General features: G+C 47.0%; 2 protein-coding genes and 1 long non-coding RNA gene across 11 annotated transcripts in view; 1 reads left to right on the forward strand and 2 right to left on the reverse strand.

Moving 5' to 3' along the window:
• SUV39H2 (SUV39H2 histone lysine methyltransferase) overlaps positions 1–532 on the reverse strand; it is a 16,331-nt gene extending 15,799 nt beyond the window's left edge. For 2 of the 5 annotated variants that reach the window (XM_043498191.1, XM_038389187.2), the window contains exon 1: positions 352–451. In XM_043498191.1, the coding sequence (XP_043354126.1) occupies positions 352–436 (85 nt within the window). In that variant the 5' untranslated portion in view covers positions 437–451. Of the gene's footprint in view, positions 1–351 lie in introns of all 5 variants that reach the window. The other 3 variants (XM_038389196.2, XM_038389207.2, XM_043498185.1) reach the window with 3 other exon arrangements.
• LOC119850769 lies at positions 511–15,325 on the forward strand. Of its 3 annotated transcripts, XR_006275899.1 has the most exons (6): positions 511–804; positions 2,152–2,264; positions 10,836–11,007; positions 11,414–11,504; positions 13,625–14,252; positions 15,066–15,325. It is a non-coding gene; the product is annotated as an uncharacterized LOC119850769 (long non-coding RNA). The 3 variants fall into 3 exon arrangements; XR_005291008.2 differs by having other exon boundaries at positions 512–804; positions 10,836–11,504; positions 14,052–14,252; XR_005291009.2 differs by lacking the exon at positions 13,625–14,252 and having other exon boundaries at positions 513–804; positions 10,836–11,504.
• HSPA14 (heat shock protein family A (Hsp70) member 14) overlaps positions 10,766–16,830 on the reverse strand; it is a 17,677-nt gene continuing 11,612 nt past the window's right edge. For 2 of the 3 annotated variants that reach the window (XM_038389173.2, XM_043498166.1), the window contains exons 11-14: positions 14,988–15,203; positions 14,023–14,196; positions 11,868–11,938; positions 10,766–11,525 (exon numbers count right to left, since the gene is read on the reverse strand). In XM_038389173.2, coding sequence (XP_038245101.1) covers positions 11,447–11,525; positions 11,868–11,938; positions 14,023–14,196; positions 14,988–15,203 — 540 coding nt within the window. In that variant the 3' untranslated portion in view covers positions 10,766–11,446. Of the gene's footprint in view, positions 11,526–11,867; positions 11,939–14,022; positions 14,197–14,270; positions 14,691–14,923; positions 15,204–16,830 lie in introns of those variants that run through there. The other variant, XM_043498172.1, reaches the window with a different exon arrangement.

A 16,830-nucleotide genomic window follows, 5' to 3' on the forward strand; every position in this document is an offset into this window, starting at 1 on the left:
GCACTGCACGGCCGCCGCCCCCCCGGGCACCCCACAGTCCCCCCGGCACTGCATGCCGCCCCCCGGCACCTCACACTGTCCCCCGCCCCTCCCCCAGGCACCCCACCCCTCCTCCAGGCACTGCATGCCGCTGCCGCCCCCTCGGCCACCCCACAGTGTACCCCCAGGCACCCCTCACTGTCCCCCCAGCACTGCACGGCGCTGCCGCCCCCCCAGGGCACCCCGCACCGCACGCCCGCCCCCCCCGGGAACCCCACACTGTCCCCCCGCAGGTTCCGCAGCCACCGGGGCCCTGCCGTAGGTTTCGGGGTGTGCGGGGACGGAGGCCGCACAGACCCTGAGGCGCCTCACCCCCATCCCCGCTGACCCAGGAAGCGAGTGTCCCTAGCCGGCCCCTCACCTCCTCGCCTGCCCGCCATCTTGCAGGGGGCTGCATTCAAACCCTGCGGAACTTGGGCCGGCGGGGAGGGCGCCCGCTGCAGGCTCCGCCCACAGCGGGATGGCCCCGCCCCTCCGCGGGTCCCCAGGGCTGCACCGGCGGCGCGCGCGGGCTGAGACTCCCCAGGGCGCGGGGGTGGGGGGCGGCGCCTCGCGACCCTCCCTCGGCCAGGCCGCCCGTCGCGGCGGGAGACCTACCCCCACCCTCCGCGCGCGCTGCAAGCCGGCCGGCGTCGCCCCCTCCCCGCCCTCAGCGGTGAGCACCCCGCTCCGGGGAGGGGCTCTCTAAGGGGGGGGGGGAACCGGCCCAACGCTGACTGGAGTCCCGCCCGAGCGAACCGAGACCAGCGCTGAAACGCGCGTTGCGTGAGTAGGATCATTTGCCTCCCGTGGGGGGCCCTTCGGTCTCGAGTCCAGCCCCGCTTCACCAACGAGCGCCCCCCTCCCCCCGGGGACAGCTCGCGCCCTCCCCCCCGTGACCGCCCCTCTTGATCGCATTGAAACAACGCTGCCACCCACCCCCGCCCCCGCCCCCCCTGCCTGGAAACCGGCGTGTGCGCCGACGAGCGACGGCCTGCTGCTGCCCGAGCCCGTCGGCGGCCAACCCCGGCCCGCGGCCTTCCCTCCGGCGGGCCTGGCGCAGCGCCTCCTCCCTGCAAGCGCTCTCCGGGGCCGCGGGTTGTGTCCCTGCTCCAGACCCACTCTCGGGAGGCTTGGGGAGAAGGGGGCGTCTCTCCGGGATTGGCCCACCTGAGCCCCAACACCTCCCTCCCCCGTGAGCAGGTTGGGGTTGGTGCTGCTCGGAGCAGGGGGTTGGACGAGATGGTCTCCTGAGGTCCCTTCCGGCCCTGATAGTCTGCGGCTCCCTGATTCACGGCTCTAGTCCAGGGCTGGCCAACCTCTGGCTCCCGAGCCACATGCGGCTCTTCAGAAGTTAATATGCGGCTCCTTGTATTGGCACCGGCTCCGGGGCTGGAGCTACAGGTGCCAAGTTTCCAATGGGCCAGGGGGTGCTCGCTGCTCAACCCCTGGCTCTGCCCCAGCCGCTGATCCCCGCCCCCCCATAGGCGCTGACTTTTGCTGTTCCTGGTGGGTGCTCGACCCCACCCTTGCACCGCCCTCGCCCCGCTCTGCCCCTTCCCCAAAGCCCCTACCCCCTTCCTGCCCCCATTCCACCCCCCTTTCCCCAAGTCCCCGCCCCTGCCCCGCCTCTTTGCCTCCTCCTCCGAGTGCACCGCGTCCCTGCTCCTCCCCCATCCCTCCTGGAAAGTGCTAAGTGCTGCCAAACAGCTGTTTGGCGGTGGGAAGCGCTGGGAGGTAGGCAGAGGAGTGGGGACGCGGCGCACTCCGGTGTGGGGGAGGAGGGGAGCTTGGCTGCCAGTGGGTGTAGAGCACCCACTAATTTTTCCCTTTGGGTGCTCCAGCCCTGGAGCATCCACGGAGTTGGCACCTATGCTGCCCCCACTTCACCGCTTCCCGTGCTTTCCCCTGAGCCTGCCTTGCCCTCCCTCCTTTTCCTCCCCCCCAGAGCCTCCTGCATGCCACAAAAAAGCTGATTGGGAGATGCGGGGCGGGAGGGGGAGGCACCGATCCACGGGGGCTGCCAGTTGATGGGAGGTGCTGAGAGCAGGATGTGGGAGCTGATGGGGGGCTGCTGAATTATTACTGTGGCTCTTTGGCAATATACTTTGGTAAATTCTGGCTTCTTCTCAGGCTCAGGTTGGCCACCCCTGTTCTAGTCCATCTTGACCACAATCCACATCAGCAGGTGGAAGAAGTGCTGCTGTACTATTGAATTCAAACACAGCACTTCCCCTTGCAGCCTGGTGAGTGTTGACATGATGTGCCTTGGTGCTATTCACTCATGTGCTCCTCCCCCTAGCAAGGTGGAGGACCAGCACGGATAACCTTAACCACCTGAGAAAGCCGAGGGTGGGAATAATCATAAGATTGTTTGATTTCACAGAGAGTTTGCTTCATTCACTGGTTTGAATGATTGACTTGTGGCTTGGCTGTTTCAGTTAATACAAATAGTTCCAGGTCCCTTCATTTTTGGAGACTATATAACACCTTCATTTTCTTGTTGAAACAATAGTAAGCATGAGCGTTGAGCCAGATTTCTAAAAGTATTTATGCACCTAAAGATACAGATAGGGACCTATATACCTTTAAAAATCTGTCTCTTTTCCTTGTCCCCAGGAATTAAAGATTGATCTTTATTAAAGATTGTCATGTGATGAAACCTCTAGGAATATGTCCAACCAAAATTGGCAACCCTATATGATACATTTGCTCCAAGGCTCCTGATATTTGGTTGCACCAATGATTTTGCCCAGTTACCAAGCTTGGGAGGGGGTTAAAAATAGGGATATTATGATCAGTGCCTTCTGGATTTGTCACAGGATTCATTTAACAGTCAGTTCTGAGTGAAATTTTAAATATCTTATTGTGACATGCATTACAATATCCTTTCTTGCAAGAAGGGCTTGCTTTTAAACCAGCCTTCAAATTAATCCAAAACAGTGAAAGCTGGCAGTTCTGTAACATCAGGCTTCTCAGAAATTAGATGCATATCCCATGGGTACTATTTTAAATAAATAACAGAGCCTTCTGCATTCAATGCACACATACTTCAGCAATAAATGGTGGCTGAAAAGTTTGCTTTCTACTGCACGGTTCAACGGGGACATTTATATACCACAACTCTCATTCTTACCATCAAAAAATGTTTGGTTTTTTGTTTTTTTCTCAAAGTAGGAAGTTGCCTGTCTGGGGACAGGGAAGAGTTGTTTTAGAATTAAAAAAACTGTAAAGAAAAAGGTAGTCACTTTTAGGATCTACTAGCCTGTAAAATAAATGTCTAAGGAAGTGGTAGAAGTCTCAACACTTGGAACATGTAAACTAGCTGAATGTATTAATAAATGTATAATAAAAAACAAACTTGCACTGACAGCAGGATGGACTAGGTCTAACAGTTAATTATCTCTTACCCCAACCTTATACATTTTCAGAGTATCTTTGTGGGACAGTGTTGCTGCTTGGGCTGGGGGTAGGTGCCAGGAATGAAGGTTTTAGCTTATCTGAGACATTCAGCATATAATATAGTGCATTGAAAAGGCACTAGAAAGTTAACATTATTTGAAACTATTAGTTTATGGAAGGCACTTTCCTCCACAACTGATTGTTTCCTCTTCTCTCATTACCACAAATTCGTCTCCTGTCCAGTCCTTTTTTCCTCCTTCCCTCCTTATTTGTTTTGTCTCCTTCCTGGGTTCTCCCACTCCTTTCTGCCTCTGTCTTCCTGCACTTTGTTTGCCACTGGACTCTTTCCACACCCAGAAAAGCATTTTTGCCCTATTATAAAGCCTTAGACCTGGACAGTCAGTGGATAGGTACCAATTGTTCACCAAAAAAAAAAAAATATAAAAGGGGCTTCCAATTCTTGATCTATCCAGCAGGAAGATCCTGGTATTATTCTGGGGACTCAGGTTAATTTCAGAATTCTTATTCTAGTAACAGAGCACTAACCTCCAGCTTGCTTGTTCATTTTTTGGGGGGGGAGGGGTGTCAGGGGATGACAGAGGACTAAACCAGGGCAGAAGTCTTTGTACACTGCTCTACATATCTATAAAGATCTTTATCAATAAGTTCAGCTGCCATTGAACAGGAAAGGAAAGGGATAAAAAGTAGGCAATCTATTGCTTCTACCTGCAGGATACAGAAAACCTTCTGTGTTTGCTAAAGGAGACAGTCTCAAACAGAGGATTTAGAAAGATTGCTTGTGAAAGAACGTATCTACATTAGTTTATTCACTGTGCTTAGCCAAAGCTGGAATGCTGAAGCTGTTGCAGGAAAAAGAGCCAAGGTTTTGTTGGATTTTGCAGGACGTATGTATGTTACCCACATTGTTAAAGCCCTTCTGGTCAATGGCATGAATTTCCCCACCAGAATTTCCAGACCAGACCAGTAACAATTGCATTATATTTGAATACCCTTCAGAAGAGGATCTATTTCCATTTAGCTAGATACCCTGACAAACAATAGGAGCATATTAACAGTTGTGTGCCTACAATACAGTAAGTTTCATTGCTATTAAAAATCTAAACTAAATCATTTCTGTTTTCTTTGTCTGTTGCAAAGCTAAATACATTCAGGAATCACACAGCCACCTCTAGAGTAGGTGCACAGCTAGGTGCACAGCCAGCACACTGCAGTGGTGGAGAGGTGCCCAGGGCAATTCCTTATCTTACCCTGGGATCTGGTTGCCAGCTGTCTAATCGTACAAACCCAAACACCCTTGCCCCACCCCCTTCCCCAAGGCCCTGCCCCCACTCACTCCAGCCTCTTCCCCCCCATTGCTTGCGCTCCCCTTCCATCACTTACTTTCACAGGACTGCGGCAGGAGGTGGGGGCACAGGCTGAGGGGTGGGGCCGAGGGGTTTGGAGTGTGGGAGGGGGCTCCGGGCTGAGCCTAGTGCAGGGGGTTGAGGTGTGGGCTCCAGGAGGGAGTTTGGGTGTGGGAGGGGTTCAGGGCTGGGGCAGGGAATTGGGGTGCAGGAGGGGGTGAGGGCTCTGGGAGGGAGTTTGGGTGTGGGAGGGGGCTGGGGCAAGAGGTTGGGGTATGGGAGGAGGTTTGGGATGTAGGTTCTGGCCAGGCAGTGCCCAGAAGCGGCAGCATGTCTGGCAGGAGCTCCTAGGCTCATGGGCAGCCAGGTGGCTGTGCGCTGCCCCTGCCTGCAGGCACCGCCCCTGCAGCTCCCATTGGCTGTGATTCCCTGTTCCCAGCCCATGGTATCCATGCCTGGGGCAGGGCACGGAGACCCTCTGGCCACATCTCTGCCTAGGAGCCGCTGCCGGACATGTCGGCTGCTTCTGGGAGCGGCATGGAGCCAGGGCAGGTAGGGAGCCAGCCTTAGCCCTGTTGCACTGCTGACCGGACTTTTAGCAGCCTAAAATCTCCCAGATTGGCTTCAGTAGCCTCCGAATGATCGAGTTTTTAAGGTCTTATCCTAAAATTTTGTACACCACAAATGGAGCCCTCTAAGGATCAAGACAAATTTGCCAGGATTTCACCTGCAATTCATTCCACTGAGTCTAGTAATTTCAAACCCAGTGTTTAGATTGCTAAACCATTATAGTCTATTTCTTGTTAGGAAGGTAGGAAGAATTATTGGGAACACTGATCAAGTGCATTTATTTTGCCACTGAATAAAAGTTTTAGATTGTACTATCTGAGTACCTTGCATCCGATGAAGTGAGCTGTAGCTCACGAAAGCTTATGCTCAAATAAATTTTAGTCTCTAAGGTGCCACAAGTACTCCTTTTCTTTTTGCGGATACAAACTAACACAGCTGCTACTCTGAAACCTTACAATCTTTAGTGATTTTTATCCCTTCTGAAATAGAGTACTAGTTGTCACAGATCCACAGGATTGGTACTATGCCCCCAGCTTTGTAACAGGCTCTAGGAGGAATCCTTTCAGTGTGCCAGACCCCCAAGGGTTCTCACTCTTCCTCCAGGGTAGGCCATGCTACCTCACAGTCTCCTTGAGAGCTGTGGGGTTTTAGCTCTCCTGAATCACACTGTGAGCTTTGTTCAGTGAGTCCAACTGACAGAGGCTGCTGGCAGAGACTTGTACCAAGTATTTGTAGTGACGCTCAAATGGTGTTGTTAAAACAGTAGCATTTATTAGTCAGCTGGAACACAGCATAGGAAGCCCTTAGGGGTTAGCACAGAGAACTGAAAGTTAAAGCACAGACCTGGGTGGGCCACGTCTGGCCTGTCAGACGTTTGGATCCAGCCCTCAAGCTCCTACCAGGGAGTGGGGTTGGGGGCTTGCCCAGCTCCACCCGTGCCACGGCTCCATGCAACTGCCAGAAGCAGCATGTCCCTGCTCCGACTCTTGCACGTAGGGGCAGCCAGGGGGCTCCACACACTGCCCCTGCCCCAAGCCCCACCCCCGCAGCTTCCATTGGCTGGGAACCACTGCCAATGGGAGCTGCAGAGGCGGCACCTGAAGATGGAGCAGTGCACAGAGACGCCTGGTCGGTGCCATAGTTCAGTGTAGGAGTCGGAGGGGGGACATGCCACTGCTTCTGGGAGCTGCTTGAGGTAAACGCGGCCGAGACCCTGCACCCCTGACCTCCTCCCATGCCCCAACCCCCTACCCCAGCTCTGTTCCCCCTCCTGCCCTCTGAATCCCTTGGTCCCAGCCCTGAGCACCCTCCTGCACCCAAAATCCCTCATCCCCAGTGCCCCTAGCTGGAGCCTTCATCCCCCTGCACCCCAATCTCCTGCGCCAGCCCAGAGACCCTCCCCCCCCCCCACACACATCCCAAACTCCTCATTTCTGGGCCCACCCCAGAGCCTGCACCTCCAGCCAGAGCTCTCACCCCCTCCTGTACCCCAACCCCCAATTTTGTGAGCATTCACGGTCCGCCATTTCCATACTCAGATGTGCCCTTGGGCCAAAAAGTTTGCCCACCCCTGGCATAGATCATCCTGGTTAGCCCAGAGCCTAACCAAGCTGTAGTGAACTCCCACGTTCAGGCTCTGTGTCTCAGTCTGACCTCCTTGGTCAGTTCCCAGGTGAGAGTCTCCTACCTCACTCCAGCAGCAACCTCTTGTCTCCCCTCCATGCCCCCTCCTACACACACTTTCCCAATCCTTTGTTCTTGAGCTGAGATCTTTGCTCAGCTTTCCTGCTAAGAAGCAGGGAAATCTATCTCCCTCTGGATCATTAGTTGCTAGGTGTCAATGCCTGGTGATTGGCTTTTCAATTGTCTTCTTGGATTTTCCATTGATATGGGGTTGGCTTCCGCCAGTCCTTTTTAATGACCCATTCAGACAGGTAGGCAACATTCATACCTATAGCTCCCAGCCTGCTCTGAGAGCAAACAGTCTTTTTTCCTCTACTGAGAAGCCATTCAAAATATAGGGGAAACTGATGCACACATAGGCTTCATAAAAATTACAGAAAATTCCCACTGTCTCATCTCTTCCCTCTTTGAGACCATTCTGAGCCGGGTCACTTGACTCTGAATGGGAAACATCTGATGGGAGATTGGGCTCCTGTCTCCACCTGCTAGGCAGCTAGGTTAGTGAGCCCAGGCCTGCTGGAATTGATTCTAGAGGAGGGCTGGCTCCCATCTCAGGCATAAAATCTACCAGGGGATATTCCTTATTCTTCTCCCACTGCCAGCACCACTTTCTCCCTGGCAAAGTATGGTTTCATCACATTGATGTGATCAACTTAGTGGCTGTGAGACAGGGCAGACAGTTCCACCACATAGTTCACTTAATTGAACAGTTTGATAACTTAGAAGGCCCATCACAAATGGATGAGAACCATCATCTGGTCTTTGTGCTAGACGAACAGGTAGGCAGAGTGGTCATACCAGATCTTATGTTTTCCTTGGGTCCTGGCTACACTCTCCATGGCAAAACCCAGGAATTCAGGGAGCCTCTCTTAAAAGGACAGCACATACTCCATCACTGATTTTTCCAGAGAGAGAGGCTTTCCCCTCCTACTCCACCCTCTGCAAGTCCAGGGTGTCCCCTCACTCTTCTCCCATACAGCATTTCAAAAGGGGAGAAGATTAATGGGGCACTTTCCTATACGTGAACAGCAGTAGGTTAAGCATTTGTCCCTGTCCTGCAGATGGTGGCCCATAGAAGTCCTCAACATCATCTTCTGGGTCCCATTAAACCTTTCCAGCGGCCCATTTGTCTGAGGGTGATGTGCAGATGCACAGGTGTGCCAGACCCCACATTTCTCCCATAAGCATCACAGAAGGGCTGACATGAAATTAGTCCCCTGGTCTGTAAGGACCTCAAAGGGGAGCCCTACTCTGCTGACAATAGTCAGCAGTGCATCAGCCTTGCAAGAAGACAGAGCCACTGCCTTGAGTTTGCCACTCACTAGGTCTACCACCACCAGAACGTATTTCTTCCCTGACCGGGTTGCCTTGATAAGGGGCCCCACAATGTCCATCACCACCTTCTGGAAGGGTTCACTCTATGATGGGCAGTTGTCTCAGGGCTGCTTTACACTTACTCCTACCCTCTGACCATAGAGGATCATAGAACTTGTAGGACTGCTTGACTGCATCAAAGGTCTAGGCCAGTATGTTCTGCAGCAACTTTTGCCTGATGCACTGGATCCTCTGTCCTGAGAGAGGGACATCATGGGCCAGCTACAATAGCCTCTGGCAGTACCTCTAAGGAACCACAAACTGTCTCCTGATGACCCAAGCCTCAGTGCTGGGGAGGAACCCATTCCCTTTACAGGAATCCGTTCTCCCACAGGAATCTTACCCTGCAGTCAGCCTTAAGAAAGTTTGCAGCACTGCAGCCTGCCATGGCACTCAGCTTCTCTAAGGCAGGGGATAGGGGAATATCCTCCTGCAGTCCTATCAGAAATTCATCTGCTAGGGCAGGGAGTATGACCTGTCCCTCCTTGCTGGCAGGGACTGAAGTCACAAACCTCTTGGCTGTGCCTTGGTTTCCCCCTCTCTGGCTTAGCCCAATGCAGCCCTGTCCCAGGGATCACACTCCCTTCAGTCAGAAGCTCGCTAGCCCCAAGCTTGGTAGTGTGCAATTATGGATCTGGGCAGGGTGGTACCCTGTGGTTCTGGCTCCTGGTAAGGACCAAGCCATTCTGGGCATCATCTGGCCAGTAATCCAGGTCATTTCCCATGAGCACCTTTGCAGGTCCTACACCCCAGCCTATGTGTACCCTTCCTGGGCACCCCATTTCAGGCACATTCTCGCTATAGGCACCTTAACTGAGAGTCCAACCTCCTGCTCAGGATTATTCACTGGGCACAAACTGATCTGGGTCCACCACATTGGGCCTTGCCAGCATCTGTGTCCTGGTACCCCAGACCCTTTCCCCAGCCACTTCCTACGGGCATGATAAAGTGATTATGCCTCAGGGCCTGCTCTGTGTACACCCTGTGAATTGGATACACTGGGGCATGAAAGTTGAGACCAGAGGCCTGACCTTCACAATCCCCCAATAGAATAGTCTGGCTTGGAAGCCACCAAACCACCCCCTCGCCCCCACTACCACCCTTGTGCCACAAGTACGCTGTCAGCCCCACAGGCCTCATTCCAAGAGGGTCTGAGGGACAGAGGCAGCCATGTAGCATCCTCAAGAGCTGCTTCCCCTTCCAGCAGTGTGTCCTCATGACCAGGTTTCCCACTGACAGATTTGAAGTGGTAGGAGTTGGAGCTGAGAGCAAAGGAGCTAGCTGACTGAGAAGGAACGACCTGACCATGGGAATCAGCAAAACAAAAGGGGAAGCAGAGAAAGCATGAACTGAATATGGAGTAGCAGAGGGGAAACAGAACCTATAGAGGGGTAAGAGGAGAAAGACCCAGTGATGCTAATTCCCGCAGGGAGCCTAGATACCAAATTGTTGCCCCAGTTTAAGAAAGGGGTGGATAGAGATGCCTACCTCACAGGCTTTGAAAAGATTTGCAATTTGTATATGGTTGACCCTGTGGACTAGTTCCGCTGTCTCACCCCCCCCCCCCCCCAATCCCCAAGCTTTAGAGGCATACAGCCAGATTGATAAATTGATACTGGGCACTCTAAACAGATCAAAAAAGGCTCTACTGCTTATGTTTCAATTGACACCTAAGGTTTATAGGAAAAGGTTTTGAGGTATGCAAGATACCCAGAGGTTCAGTCAAGGAGGCAGTTCTGTGGCATGACCTACCCTGGAGGAAGAGTAAGAGCCCTTAGGGGTCTAGCACATTGCAGGATTCCTCCTAGAGACTCTTCCAAAGCTGTGGAGATAGCACTGATCCTGTGTTTCCGTGACACTTATCCCTGTTTTACAGATGGGACCACATCACTGAGTTTCAGTGACTTATCTATGGACAGATGGGAAGTCTGTGACAAAACAGGGAATTGAGTGTGGGTCTCAAGTCTTATCCTAGCACCTTAAGCACGAGATCACCTTGACATTAAAGGGCTACAAATATAAAGATTGGAGAGGAAGGCTGAAGTACTACTGCATCAATGAGGGTTATAACTTTAACCATTTAACGTTTCTCCTCCTTGAATTGGTACTGATCTGAAATTAGTGTGAACTGATATCTTTGAAAATTGCTGGTGCTAAACCTCTCAAGTTGGATCCCAAGTACTGTAAAAATTGTACTTGTCTGGTTAACTCAATTATACTTAGTGTACTCTGTAAGCAGGAAAACGCACTAAAGTTTCTATCCACCATAAACCAAGTAGTGCTCTGAATTTACTGTATTAGGTTTGAAAAAGCTGTCTGCATCCATGCCATTAAGTATAGTGTGCATCAACATGTATATAAAAATCATATTTTATTGCTATTCCATAAGTAAACAAATACACAAGAATGTCTTCCCTCATACAGGTTTCCCATGTAGTGATCACAAAGCCATTTGACGTTAGCTTGAACAGCGAAACCTGCACACAGGACTCTTAACTCCAAAAGGGATCACACCTTGCCAGTCTTTAGAAGCAGTTTCGTTACTCAAGTTTTGGTACAACTTGGTACAAACTTTAAAGGACCCATCTACAAACAGGTGACTGATTTTTGCTTGTTCACTGGTCGGCTGTTTATGACTGATGTATCAACAGTTCCAAAAGGGTCTATGTCTCTATTACGTTAATGAGATGGGAAGCAGGAACCCCTAACTTAAATCATATGGATTTGAAAAGTTTTCATTCTGTAATAAACCCGTTATTGAAAGAATAAAAATCATTTGGGTGTGTCACTTTGGGAAACTTAAATATTGATAGATTGCATTACTATCTCTATTATTTGAAAGTTGGGGGTGACCTTTTGCATTATATTTTCATTTGTAACTTAAAAAAAATAAAAGATTTGGTGCTGAAATGCTGTTATCTAATTTATTCCAGTCTGCAATGGCTCATTAAAAGTATCTCTCTCACACACACACACACACACACGTGTGTTTAGGAAACAAGCCAACAAAAAAAAGAGTCTCCTTTCAAATGAAACTATGATGCCACTTCAATAGTGATGACTTCACATTTTCCTGTATCTTGATCTGTGCAGGTAACATGTAAGGATCCATCCCTAAGCAAGAGAGAAATAAATATTTACATATTGTACACCAGAAGTCTTGAAAATAGATCTTAACATAGCATGTATGAAAATTTTATTTAGGGACATCAAGAATCTACATTAACATTGCTTTTGGGAAAGGCAGAAAAAGAAACCACAGATTCCCCACAAATTCATCCCCATGTTGCAAGAGCCCCACAAATAATTAATTAACTGCTGCTCTTTCTTAGAGAGAAAATATTATCAATTCTCAGATGAAGTTCAGCAGCAGAAAAAGTATTTCTCTCAAATGTAGTTTTCATAGGAACTTAGTGAATTAATGCACAGACAAGGAAATATTTGTATTTCTGGTACCTTTTCATAGTGAGAACAGTTAATATGTCATGAAGACCTCCTTCCTTTATATCTAACTCCTGGAGTACAATCTGTTTAAAAAAAAATAAAAGGCTAAAGTTGATTATATGCACTGATACAAAGTAAGCTAAGCACATGAACAGATCTAGCGTCCAAATTCCAAAACTACATTCGTCGTTCGGAATGAAATCCCTTGCTCTAACGTTCCAGGCCACTACCCACTTGCCGATTCTGCTGTTGTCTCTCAAAAGTCTAGGATTTTAAAACAAGAACCTAAACTCAGCCAACTCAGCTGACAAATTGGAAAATAGTCTGATGAAATTCAGTAAAGTCAAATGCAAAAATACTACACTTAGGAAGAAATAATCAATTACCCAAATACAAAATGGGAAATGACTGCCTAGGAAGGAGTACTGCAGAAAAGGATCTGGGAGTTACAGTGGATCACAAGCTAAAGATGAATCAACAGCGTATACTGTTGCTAAAAAAGAACATCATTCTGGGATGTATTAGCAGGAGTGTCATATGCTAGACACGAGAAGTAATTCTTCCACTCTACTCAGCACTGATGAGGCCTCACCTGGAGAACTATGTCCAGTTCTGGACACCACATCTCAGGAAAGATGTGAACAAAGTCCAGAGGAAAGCAATAGAAGTGACCGAAGTTCTTAAAACATAAACAAAGACCTATAAGGAAAGATTGAAAAAAAATATGGGTTTGTTTAGTCTGGAGAAGAGAAGACTAACGGGGGACATGATAAGTCTTCAAGTAGGTAAGAAGATGGTGATAAATTGTTGTCCTGTCCTCTGGATAAAGAGAAGTAGTAATGGGCTTAATTTGCAGCAAAGGAGATTTATCCTGCATAGCAAGGAAAAACTTCCTAACTAAGGGCAGTTAAGCACTGGAACATATTACCTAGGGAGGTTGTAGAATCTTTGGTCACTGGAGGTTAGATAAACACCTGTCAGGCAGTCTAGATTACACTATTCCTGCTTAAGTGCAAGGGACTGGACTAGGTGACCTATTGTGGTCCCTTCTAATCCTACATTTCTGTGATCCCAACTCTTCCAAATGGAGGCGACAAAAATCACAAGTACTGCATTTTCCAAAAATAATCAAAATTGTACATGCTGAATGTTATTTATTCTGTTCAGAATTTATTACTGGTAATTTAAGATACAAGGTAGTTGCAAAACAGTAAGTCCACATGTACGTGCAAGAGAGATCCATACAGGAAGGGCTCTATCCTTCTGTTGAAGTCACTTCACGTGAAGATAGCTCCTTGAAATGGGAAAGGCTATGCAAGGTCTGATCCTGAAAGGGGCAGCGCACCTTCAACTCCCATTAATTTCAGTATCAGATGAGCATGCTCATCACCTCTTTTGATCAGGTCCTAAAACACTATGTGAACTTCAGAACACTCCCATTCCCTTCCTAAAAAGCTCAAGTTATGGCAAACCTTTGTCTTTGGCTACTAAGTGGCATGAAAGTACCTCCAGGTAGAGGTGATCAGCACCGTGCAGACCCAAAAAGCACACTTAGTTAAGGAGGCATTTCTTCAAGGATTCTGTTGATTTGCAGTCAAGTGCTCTATCCACTAAGCTAACATTGAATCCTTGCCACTACTCATCCAAGGAGTATTAGATGTACCTGACTAATTTTTAATACTTCTGATTTAGAGAAGTTGAGTACCATGTAGCATACCGTGTGTGTTTTTCCAAAGCAATATTTGAAACTAAGATCCTATTCAATCTAGGTGGACTTGAATAGATCCTGTAGCACTTTGTGTACTACTTACGCCACCATTCCTGGTCAAAAAGTTCTCTCTTCTAACTTGCCATTGTGAAGTACGTTGCTGGGCTGGTTGCTTGCTACATTTCAGCAGTGCTCTATATATGAGCAGCCTGCAAAGCACTTGTAGGATTCTTCAGCTTGATAAAGGTGCTAAGTAAAGGAAGAATTCCTTTTTTAAAAAAAATACTTTGCTTGGAAAGTCAGTATGATCTGTTTATGGGAATGATTTAAAGGCAATTTCTAGAGAGACTGGCGTAGGGACTTCCACTCCTCCCAACAAAAAGTCTGTTCTTGTACATCCACTGAATTTCCAAATAATTCACAGCAAGAATTTTATATTAACTTCTTGTATGTACTCACCTGTGCAAATTTGTCTTCCTCTTTTGCAGGACTTTTCCCTAGAGACTCATATAGTTCAAGGCATACAGAGGAATTATTTCCTGGGGCAAGTAGTGTGTGCTGCCTTCGTGCTGGCAAGGGAGTTCCTGATGGAAACAGCACTGTGAATTTGTCAGTCCCCGATTCATCTATACCCTAACAAACAAGAAAAGTTGGCATGACATATCTAATCTCTGAACTTTACATAAGAGGTTCAAATTTAAAGACATTACAGTCTAGAGTTTTATTCGGCTCTACTCAATGGGAGTTAAGCTAGCAAAAACTGATTTTTAATCATCAGATGATAGCTACATACAGTGGTCTCTGCTTAAAAGTATAATTCAGCATTAATACTCAAAATAAAGGCAAATGCTGCAGCATGGTAGTATTTGAAGCATTTCCTATTGCAGCCATAGAAAATACTGCACACGGAGTGGTAAATTCAATTATTGTAGCATAGCAAGGATTTGATCCAAAGCCCAATGAAATCAATAGGAGTATGTCTATTGATTTTGATAGGCTATGGATCAGGTCCTACATATTGATTTATTTAGTAGGAAGTTGCAATGCAATTGCTAGTGCTAACATGGTTTTTGGAGACTACCACCACTGTAAATCAATGAACATGACATTTCCAAGTGAGTCACCACCAATATTGACAGGTTTCAGAGTAGCAGCCGTGTTAGTCTGTATTCGCAAAAAGAAAAGGAGTACTTGTGGCACCTTAGAGACTAACAAATTTATTAGAGCATAAGCTTTCGTGAGCTACAGCTCACTTCATCCACCAAATGCATCTGATGAAGTGAGCTGTAGCTCACGAAAGCTTATGCTCTAATAAATTTGTTAGTCTCTAAGGTGCCACAAGTACTCCTTTTCTTTTCACCAATATTGATACATTTTTGCATTAGTGGAGTAAAAAAGTTTCAATATTAAACTATGAGACTTACCTTAACTAGAATATCTTTGGCAGAACACTCAATAGATAGTGCCTCCTCCTCTAATGAGAGGTTCTCTTTCCCTACTAGGATCCCTGCTTCTGTGGCTGCCCCAATAGGAATGACCTCATCTGGTGCGATAGAATTCAGCAGCTCCACAGCTGGGAAAAGGTCTTTAATTAGCTGTTGTAGCTTTGGAATTCGAGCAGACCCACCACATAGAACTACCTAGAAAATATTATTCCTTAGTGACTTCAGAACTTTACAGAACGTAAGTGAACATACAGCTACATTGTGGAAGGTTAAATTGCTCTGTAATGTTTAATGCTCTATGACCCATTGTGTAAAAACCACAGAACTACTACAATAAAAAAATATAAATACATTATTTTTGCCTGACCTCTACCTTTAGCATTTGTCTCAAAAGAAAGGCAGCTTGCAAGCATGAAATCATTTCTGGAGCAGGCCTCCTATTATATCAGTCAGCTAGCTAAAAAAATAGCGTTCCATTAAAAAAAAAAAAAAAAAAAACCACAAAAAAAACACCACATTGTTAAAAGAACCAATTAACTCCCCGCGCCCCCAAAACAACAACAGTGTCTTAGCGGAGGCCAACCTGACCTGGAAATGAAGCAAAAATTCATGACAGCCAACTATTTACATAAAACAGCGCTCAGGCATTTATCAAAAATGTTCACTTTTAAAAAAGACTTCACTTAAGATTCCCCTTTATTCACTGAATTTAGTTTCCTTTTAAAAAATTTAATGTTACAATTTTCACTTTGTTTTGTGTTGACTCCTCTACTCACCATTTCCTTTTGTTAGAAATTTTTTTTTAAACACACTACGCTCAGTTCAAACTTGTAGGCACTATTTTAAGTTCGCTTTTCACAGCTTTCAAACCCCTGTGGGATACCTTGATGTGCTCTTTTGCCTGCAGTTCCCACTCAAGGAACAGTTCTCACTGTGCTAAGAGCATCTGTTAGTTACTGCAGGACTTTATATCTTAAATGCCAACCCTTCTCTACCCTATCACTGAAACTAAACAGACGTTACATATGCAAAACTGACTATGGAAATCCCAGTGGCATGTAGTATTATCCTTTATGCTGAATAACTAAAAAAGACTTATTGGCCTCTACTATTCTCCAATATTACTGTAATTGATCTTGGGTTCTGCAATCAGAAGTACTGTGCATATCTAAAAATTAAAAGATTTACTACTACTACGTAGTTACTTTGTACTTTACATACCTCTCCATCTTTAAGGTACTTTTAACTAACTAAACAACTCATACTTCTGTGATTTGGGTAAATATTAACCCAATTTAATGGGCCAGTGAGGCAGAGGTTAAGTGATTTACTCAGACATGAACTAGAGCTCAGGAGTTCCTTTAAAGACATGCAAAAAAGCCCCTCTCACACACTTAAGAGTACAATCCAATTCCTGATTAAGACAAATGTAAAATTCCACAGGCTTCAGTGGGTGTTGGAACAGTCCCTTAGCCCTCAGTTATATGATGTACATGGTTTGAGTTTTAAGAATGTTTAAAAACCTAAAATAAACCTATGAAATCACTAGTTATAATAAATCTCCAAGTATATCAAAAATCTTTTAGACAACATTTTAGATAAGTTAAGTACAGCACCCATCCCAGCCTAGGCATATAAAATATTAAAAATCAATCAATCATAAGTGATTTTAGTTTCCTTGAATTGATCAAGGATTTGTTATCAATGTGCTACATAGATGAAAAGGACAGTGTTAAACCATAAGGCTTTAGTCACCCTTTAGTTCTTTTATAAACCCAAAGTCTTGCGTGCGATACATTCTTCCCTTAATGTGAACACAACA

The sequence above is a fragment of the Dermochelys coriacea genome, chromosome 1 (genome assembly GCF_009764565.3).
Source record: "Dermochelys coriacea isolate rDerCor1 chromosome 1, rDerCor1.pri.v4, whole genome shotgun sequence".
NCBI lineage: Eukaryota > Metazoa > Chordata > Testudines > Dermochelyidae > Dermochelys > Dermochelys coriacea.